At 51.1% G+C, this 8,990-nt stretch overlaps 1 protein-coding gene across 1 annotated transcript; it reads right to left on the bottom strand.

Annotated features, from left to right (window-relative positions):
• Positions 1 to 44: 44 nt before the first annotated feature.
• LOC119091605 (histone-lysine N-methyltransferase Suv4-20) lies at positions 45 to 8,497 on the bottom strand. Its single transcript, XM_037214413.1, has 8 exons — positions 8,292 to 8,497; positions 4,407 to 4,571; positions 3,831 to 3,999; positions 3,200 to 3,312; positions 2,141 to 2,327; positions 1,625 to 1,761; positions 1,077 to 1,305; positions 45 to 863 (listed from the first exon to the last, which is right to left on the bottom strand). The coding sequence occupies exons 2-8, from the start codon at positions 4,553 to 4,555 to the stop codon at positions 522 to 524; spliced, it is 1,326 nt and encodes a 441-aa protein (XP_037070308.1). The 5' UTR covers positions 4,556 to 4,571; positions 8,292 to 8,497; the 3' UTR covers positions 45 to 521.
• Between the last annotated feature and the right edge of the window lie 493 nt (positions 8,498 to 8,990).

Below are 8,990 nucleotides of genomic sequence, written 5' to 3'. Positions count from 1 at the left end.
GTTCAGCAACTACACTGAATAAAGCCGAGGGTATGTCGACAAACGGCAAATGCATACATTTATTACAACCTCGAGGTCATTCAGGACGAATCTCCGTGGGAGCTACCACACAGCGCAGCCCAAAGAAAGGCTCACTCATCGGCGGTAAAAAAGGTCACTAGCGTACTCAGAACAATGAGATCAAAAAAGTCCTACTATTCCACTCCACACAAGGTAAATGCGGCATCGGACTGAGGAACATCTACAAAAGAATCGCCAGCAAGGATAGTTGATTGCTCATGCACAAAATTGACCATGGCAGTGCCGGGATCAGATAATATAGCTCCAATAAAACATACTCCACGGCGGTCGGTGGGCCCTGAACAGCGGCCGCGCACGACGGCCATGGCCACTGGAGGTATAACAACGTTGTACTCGGCCTATGGAATGGGCCGTGGCGCGCGCACGGCCAGTGAAAGACGGGGCGGGCGGCGGCGGCGGCGGCGGCGGCGGCGGTGGTGGCGGTAGCGGCGGCGGCGGCGTCACCCCGTCAGGTCGATGGTCCGCGACACGCCGCCAAACTTCAGTCGCAGTCGCTTGGCACCCGGCGGCCGCTCGGCGCCCAGTCCCGACACGACCGCCTCCAGCTGCGCGCGTCGGCGACGCTCGCGGCTGTGCTTTTTCTTCTTCTTGTGCCAGCTGGCGGCGGGCAGCTCCCCGACGCCCTCGACGCGCAGCACCTCGTACTGCACCTCGCCGCTGGTGGCGCTGTCGTCGCTGAAGTGGCTGCTCGCCGACTCGCTGACGTCGTCGCCGGCCGGACTGCGTTTCATGCGCAGAGTCAGCTTCACGTGGCAGGGAGACGAGCCGGCGGCAGCGGCCGCAGTCGCCGCGGCGGCGGCCCGGCCTCGGCGCGCCGGCGCCGGCAGCGCGGGCGGCGGCAGCGACGGCGGCGGTGGCGGCGGCAGCGGTGGTTCGGACGGAGCCAGCGAGCCGCGGCGCCGACCTGCCGTCGCCGCCGCCGCTGTCGGGGCCTCGGCCACCGCCGACAGCCGGCGCTGGGTGCGTGTCCGGGCGCGCGGCGCGGCACTGGGAGCCGGCGGCGGCGGTGGCGGCGGCGGTGCCGGCTCCAGCCGCAACCGCTGCTCGGCGATAATCTGGGCATCGTAGCGGGTCATGCCGCGCTGCCGCAGCGTCTCGACCGTCTGCTCCAGGCTGTGGGAGCCGGCGGCCGGCGGCGCCGCCTGCCGTCGACTCGAGTAGCGCAGCTGGTAGCCCTCCGACTGCTGGTCCGCGTCCTTCTTGGCGAACGCGCCCGTCTGCCGCCTGGCGGATGCACGGCGGGGAGTGAGCCGCGCACAGACACGGCTGACTTACCACAGCCGCGGCGGGTCACAGCATCCAATATGCAGGCATCCGGCCAAATCATATGCACAACGACTCCACGCGTGGGCCCGATGGTGTCAGGTTATGAGCGCCATATGACCAACGTAGTCGGTGCGCCCCAAAGCCCGAATCATCATCATGTGGGCCTGGTGCCCTTAAGAACCACGGTTTGCCTCCCTTTGCTGTTATAATCGAAAGACATTACGCATCGTAATCTAGCACGCTTCACGCCAGCGTAGGCCGTCACCAGAGAGCTCACCTCTCGCAGGTCTCGCATTCGCAGTAACAGTTGTTATCACCGAAGAAGTCGCCGCCGTAGTTGCAGGTAACCTCGTCGCCGGGTTCGATCTCGCGCAGGGTGCGCACCGTCGCCGTGTTCCTGCCAGTGGCCACGAACTGCCGACAGAGACGCGCGGCTCGGGTCACGGCGCGGCAAGGGAGGGAGGGTGGGAGCTGGCCTGACCTCTAGGTTCAACATGCAGCGCAGGACCGCTCCGATGGTCAGCGCGCGTGGTCATGACCCCGCGAGTGTCTCGTCGAGAACATCCTAGCAGCTGGGCGTCTCCGGACCGGCCCACTCCGCACCTGGTTGGAGGGAGCGTTCCTGGCCAACTCCGAAGTCACCGGCGCACAGCAGCCCGGCTCGCATTGGCGATAAAAGGGATCGTTCCTGACAAATTATACATAGACAGCAATGTGGCAGGCCGGTCACGGTACACGGTAAGTTAGGGGGGTTGGTCATAAATCATGCATCTCGCAAAGCGCCCGTCGTTACCGTGCAGTTGGCATTGCAGTCGTGGTTGATGTAGGCCGCCGGGCCGAGCCAAAGCTGGCCGCATTTCTTCCTCGTGCTGTACATGACTGAGAAATCGTTCTTGCCCGGGTGAAGAAAGTGGTTCTCTTCTTCCTCCGAAAGTTCAGCAATGCAACCCACTAAAAACTGGATTTCCTCGTTCCGGCCCCTGGTAAGAAATGCGCCTGACTTGATATACTGACAAGCTACACGTCCCCCAGGCATCATAATGCATCATAACAGTATGGCATAGCAATCTACTGGAATGGTCGTCAACACAACGGGCGAGTACAAATTGTTATAAATGAACGTCGGTAATACCAAATACACTTAGCATACACGAATATGACCAGTCCTTCGCACTTTAAGTGCATCAAACTTAAGTGACCTTTGATAAGTTTGACTTGTGAGTGACGCGGGGACGGCGCCATTGTGAGAGGGGACGGGGACGCGTTTCGTAACCAATCGAAAAACTGCGATTGCCCTACGAAACTGCATAGAAATACTGAATCCAACACCTATCCGCTGATTTTCTGAGCGCCGCTGCGGAAATCGTCGGCTGTGGGTGCCACATTCGCCGCAAGTGTGAACATAGCTCAGCTGGCTCCTACGCTATCCGTAGGTTCGCTTAGTTATGTGCACCTAAATTGCTACGGCAAGCATAATTCACGTAAAACAAGCTAACGATGCCGTCGCAATTGACCGCAATGACGCAACCCTCCTAGCGTGAGACTTAGCAAATGATTCAGACTTGAGGAACAACGGACAGTAGTGGCCACAATTCCTGATGGCCTTGATCCTGGTCAGCCGCACGCGATGCCGTCTTAGCACCCCGCGGCGACAGCGTGCGCGACGCGGTGCCGCTACCAACGGATCCCGCAAGTACTCCAGCTAGATCGTGCCTTGACCTGAATGCCGACATCACGTCTGGCGCCTGGCAGCCGCTGCGTCGCGCCGCCTGTCCGGCCAGGTGCGCGAGTCGATCACGCGAGCTCGCGCCGCCCCCGCTTCCGGCCGGCCTCGGCGCCGACCGTGACTCACCACGCCTTGGTGGAGCAGACCCGGGCGCCGGCGTTATCCTCCAGCGAGTACCGGCTGCAGCCCATGATCGAGATCCCGGACTCCACGTCCAGCACGCCCAGAAAGCGCATTATCTGCACGGCGGTCAGCACGCTGTCAGACGGCTGGGCAGCGCGGCCGACAGACACAATCCTCAGCTGGCGGCCGATAAATGGTGGGCGACCCCATCACAGGAACGCAATATGACCCACACATCCCATAAAGGCGGCTAAATATATACCTAATTTAGCGTCTAAATAACCAGTTAAAAATACGGTAAGGGGGCATTAGCACATACCAGCTTATGATGGGACCATAAAAGAAGTCCAGATAAGCCTCTGAGCTTAATGGACCGTCTGCATGGATGCACTTCAGGCTGCTGACTAGATTATTCACTCGCATTCGCGACAGCATTTACAGAGCCCATACAACATCGCAAAAATGATTCTACATCCTGACAAATATGCCCTGGTAAAAATCTCAGCGGCCATTCCATAAAGATACCATGTCCCTGTTTTAGATTTTCCCGTCTCCTGCGATCGGGATAAACTCGAGTGCACCATCGACCCGCATGAGCCGCGCCCCCCGTGGTCGGCACCGAAGCCCCACTGACGTGGTCCCGCAGGTCGTCCCGGTTGACCCGGTGCTTATAGAAGGCCATCAGCTGGTGCATGGCCTCGGAGCGCTCCAGCCGCTCGTACGTCTCCTCGTAGTTCTGGTCCTTGATGAACGAGAAGATCATGTTGCGCAGCACGTCCTTGTTGCAGCGCGGCGGCCGGTACCTGCGCACGTGCCCGGCCGTCACGGAAGGCTCGCCGAGAGTTACGGCCTCGTTCCGCGCGGCCACCGCGGCGGGCACCGCACGGCCGCAGCGCCCCGGTGGCGCTAACAGTGGGAGGGCGTGACCGTGACGACACGGTAAAGGTACGAACAACCATGTCGGATGTGTGCTGTTTGCGAGGAAGGAAACATCGGGGCACTGGAGCGACACAGGGGTAAATCGTGGACGAGTACATGATCGGATAAGCAATTGAGATTGCTGCTTCTATACACCCATTGCAATATACATGTAACACCTACAGACATTTTCTACACAGGATACAAATGCGCCCTCGCGAAAAGCTGGACACATAGCATATGCTGCAGTCCGACCTCAGGCCATCTTCTGTACGGGCAACAGTCGGCGCACCTGATGCACATCTTGTGCGTGTTGAAGCCCAGGTAGGGGTCGACGGTGAGCGCGGTGGCGATGTCGTCGCAGTCGGACAGCTCCTGGGGCGACAGCGTCTTGCCGCTGCCGCCGCCAGCGTGCCGGCGCTCCACCCTGCTGATCACCATCCCCCGCGGCGCCACACTGTCCGCACACGGGCGCGCGTCACCGGCCGCCAGCGCCATCGGTCCGGACGAGAGCCGCCGACCGCCGGCCGGGCCACGGCCGCGGCCGCGGACACAGCGGGGAGGCGATGATGGCTGGTCCGAGACCAGGACACGGATGACGTATGGGGACGGACGTGCGCCTTTAGAGGAAGCGATGGCGAGCAGAACAGCATTTATGGCAGATGGACGGACCTGAACACAAAATAATTGGCATGTAGTCAATATCATTTAAGAGTTTGAGCACCCCTAGATACATGCCGATCAACGCAAACTAGCAAAAGCATTGCAAACCAGAACTGCATTGAGCAATATTGGCTGCAATGTGTCCCATATATATGCTTGGAAGCATCCAAACAATGTGTTAGCACCATCATAGTATCGCGATATTCCATCTCACAGCGATGGCAGCACAGCACAGGGTAATCAGGTCCACACAACCTTGTGTCGCCCGCTCCCAGCCCATAATACTCCAACCAGCATCAACTTCCATCTGCAGGATATAATCAGTAAGAGCAGTGTAATGTAGTTGACTAAACCATATACAGCAATCCCTCCCGATCATTTTGGACAACTGTGAACTCTAAAGCTGCACCAGCCGCATTTGCCATGCCTTTTACACTGGTTGCAGACAAAAGTATGCATAGAAAACCCTTCACACATAAATTGTCCATGCCATAAAGTCCTGTGTGCTTGAAAATATCAGGAGAGCGTACGTCCCGAAGAAAAATTATAACGTAAATTTCGATGTAGAATAATGCAACGACGAATTTCTCACCATTTATGTAGAATAAAGTCTGACTGGGAAAATTCTTGGCAGGAAGTTTGTTGTATGTTTGTATCAGTATAAGTACACATGGACAAGGATTATATTCAACAGGGGTTGTGGTTAAGGGCTTTAAAAAGTGTTAAACAAATTTGAAAAGGGTTGCAGGAAAAATATGTAAAGGAGAGGGAATGACTTAGTTAAGTCCCCAAAACCAAAGCATCACGATGTTTTTTGTTGTGTTTTGATGTTTCAGGGCACACTTATTACAAAGGTCATTTTTGGGCCCATAACATACCAAGGGGGAACAAGATAGCAATGTGCTGTCATTGCACCAAAGGACCAAGCCAGCTTCTGCTTCTGCTTCATGAAGCTGCAGTTTTCCTTCAAAGACTTTAGATTTGGCTCCAGATTTGAGGCATTTTTCACATCTGGCTTCAGCCCTGCCTTCAGCTTCCTGTCACTTAAACAGTTTGTTTCCATTGCTTCCTCAGTTTAAAAAAGCTTTGAGCTATGGCTCCAGCTTTGGCTCCACCCAATTTTAATCTGCTGGCTAAGGCTTTGTCATGATTGTTCATTGCAGTTGGCTCTATTTACAGGATCTATTTCACAAAACCAGTTCCCTTCCTGTTACCCCAATATACCACACAGCCATGCAAGGCAGCAACACAAACATTGCTGAAAGCCAAAACTAGCAGCTGTTCTGAAGAGCAATCAACACCAGATGAAGAACACCTCATAAGAGCTAACTTTCTGAAATGTTGTACACACAGGTAGCAAACTAACACACAAACATTGCTTGAGAATTTCTGTTACATAAGCTTACAACTTGTCTCACCCACTCTGCAGCACCATTGTATTTCCTCATGCCACTTAAGTTGAGCTGATTGAAAAATGGTTTCAGGCCTGCAAAGCATCACTGTACTCTAGATTCAGTTTGGGCTTTAACCTAGTGACTTTGGCAGGTGGGTTTGGCTTTAGCTTCACATTACCAGAGTTTCAAACCTTTGGCTTTGGATCAACATGTACAAAGTCATAAGCCTTAAATATAAATGAACTATATATATATATATATATATATATATATATATATATATATATATATATAAGTCTTTGTCCACAACTTCAGCTTTACAGTTATCAACTTCAAAGCCATCCCCTTCAGCTCTGACCTCTGCTCATGTCATTGTCTCAGCTTTGTTGTCAGTTTTGAAGCCAGCCTTTGCCCCCATGTCCAACTGAGATGATGTTGTGAATCATGTCAAACCTTTCATTTCAATGTTCCACAATCCTAAGATTAGATACTCAATCAGATGCCACCTCTTTGGCATTTACCTTATTGTTGTGTTATGTATTGTTTCACCTATCAAATGTGTCCCACTTGATCAGTCAACCAGTTTTTCCAAAATACTAGCTCAGAATTTTGATCTGCAGTGGCTACTCCAAAGGGAAAACCTATTGGACACATGCTTGTGCCTATAAATGTAATAGTTATGTGTCCAATGGCATTTTCACTTACTATGACAACTATTGTTAAGGCTATTCCATAGCCTTACACAATGCTTGCAATATACATGTCAAAATGGTTTGCAATTATGACCATAACAGCTTGGAGTTCTCTATCTAGGAAGAAAACATTAGAATATACCATCTTTATCACACAAATTCAACACAACATTACACAATAGTCTTTATTTCTCCCTAAGGTGTTCAACACAATGATTCTTTTATAAGTATACTTTGGCTTATGAAAACAGATGCATCATGTATTCTAAAGAGTACCTGGTACTGGTACAGGCTTCTGCTGATGAGCTTCTTGCAGATGGCCCCACCCACTGTACTGATCAACATATATTTGTTTCAAATTATGTAATTTATACCAGTATAGATGCCACTTTTCAGCTTGCAAGCCTACAATGTTCAGGTTAACAGAGCTAACAAGTGGTATGTTAGGCCTGGAACAGATGATCATGGCCGGCAGCACATTCTGCCCTTATCAGCTGATATGGACAAATGCTGCATCCTGGGGCTCCAAAGAATAAAGAAGTTCTTTGGCAAATGCTGATTGTAATTTGGACCATACAATAATTAAATTTGACTGCCTACTTTATCTTGTTGGTGCACTGGTGACACTACCCACAAGTGTTACCAAAATATCTGACCCTGACATTTCACCTCAGTATGCTTTTGAAATACACCCAAAGGGCAGCAGACCCTCTTTAAGTGGTAATCTTTTTATGGCATGTAACATCACAGGAGAATGTCCAATCTGAAACAAATCTGACCAACCTGCCAAGTGCTCAAGTGATAATGATATTCTTAACCTCATACATTTGTGCACTGGGCATGGTTTAGGGCTAAGTAAAGCTTATGTTACCCTAAAAATTAAGCTTAAAACAACACCTCTTGGGGACTATTCAGATTGTTGCACCCTGAAGCTACCACTACTTTATCCCTAATCACACCTACAATGACTCTCCAAGCACAACAATTTGTGGAGATAGAGCATCTAAGGGTAGCTGCACAAATTCATTGCAAAATGTGTAAAGAAATTTGCAGCTACAGCAAGTATCTCAGGCATAACAAATATTTTAGCAGTCTAAGGACAGTGTAAAACACAAAAATGAAAATTTTAGCCATTCTGAACTAACAAGGGTTAAGTCTTTTTCAAAAATGAAAATTTTCTGCTCATTTGGCAAAACATTTGGCAGCTTTTGGGAACAGTCTACATAGCCCTTTTATGCACACCTTGGCATGCATGGCAATGATAAGTGAACATATTTGCCATATTACAAGGTCCATTGGCCTGCATTGAGACCCAGCCCTTAAATGAAATGGCAGGACGTCGAAAGTGCTGGAACTAATAACATACGGCTGAACTCTACGAAGTTTCTCCCTTCTACAGGTACGGCCATTGAGTTAAAGCATACATACCCATTCGCACTGGGGCAATTCTGGCGCAGCACTTAAATCTTCTATTACCATGCAACAAGCCGCAATATACCCAGTCAAACGAGCTAATGGTATGCTGTAGTCATCTCGCGAGTCATATAAATCACAGCTGTATCAAATACAAGCTTCCTGAGAGCAAAATAACAGAAGAATACGCCAGATCCGACTACTGCCAAACCAATAGTAGTGAGCAGATACCGTTACTGATGTATTGCTGTTTTTGCTTGCTATTCACCAATGAAGGAAGCAAAATGTATATTTATATGATTGCTTGGTACATTCGTCAACATTTTCAGCGCCTTTTTTTATCCACATGAATATATCAGAGCAAAAATAAATAAGGTAAGTGAACATCACTACCACATTGAAGAGAATTGATCGGCAAATTACTGTTTTGCCGATCGCAGTTCAATGTTGTCTCTTTGGCGCAACGGTACACTACAGAAACATAGATCTGGAGCCTCCGGAGTCTTGAGTGATAACCAGTGTTAGAGGAGCTAGAGTCAGCCACCTAGCTCACTATAAGAGAGGCCACAAAATTGCATATTTCACGTCATGTCTCGGCCACTATCGCTGCCAGGTACCAGTGGGAGGGGCAAGTGGAAACCAGTCAATAAAGACATATCCCTCCTCCGAAAGCCATCCCGTCCCATCCCCACAAAGCATGAGGACTGAAAAACT

The sequence above is a fragment of the Pollicipes pollicipes genome, unplaced genomic scaffold (genome assembly GCF_011947565.3).
Source record: "Pollicipes pollicipes isolate AB1234 unplaced genomic scaffold, Ppol_2.1 Scaffold_3447;HRSCAF=4054_pilon_pilon_pilon, whole genome shotgun sequence".
Taxonomy (NCBI): Eukaryota; Metazoa; Arthropoda; class Thecostraca; order Pollicipedomorpha; family Pollicipedidae; genus Pollicipes; species Pollicipes pollicipes.
The sequence above is the reverse complement of the archived record's forward strand: the minus strand, read 5'-3'. Positions and strand labels throughout refer to the sequence as shown.

Coding starts and splice junctions, on each gene's coding strand:
- LOC119091605 (XM_037214413.1), bottom strand. CDS start 4,555: ATGGTGATCAGCAGGGTGGAGCGCCGGCACGCTGGCGGCGGCAGCGGC. Junction 4,000..4,406: donor ACGCACAAGATGTGCATCAG/GTGCGCCGACTG, acceptor GCACGTGCGCAG/GTACCGGCCGCCGCGCTGCA. Junction 3,313..3,830: donor GGGACGACCTGCGGGACCAC/GTCAGTGGGGCT, acceptor ACCGCCGTGCAG/ATAATGCGCTTTCTGGGCGT.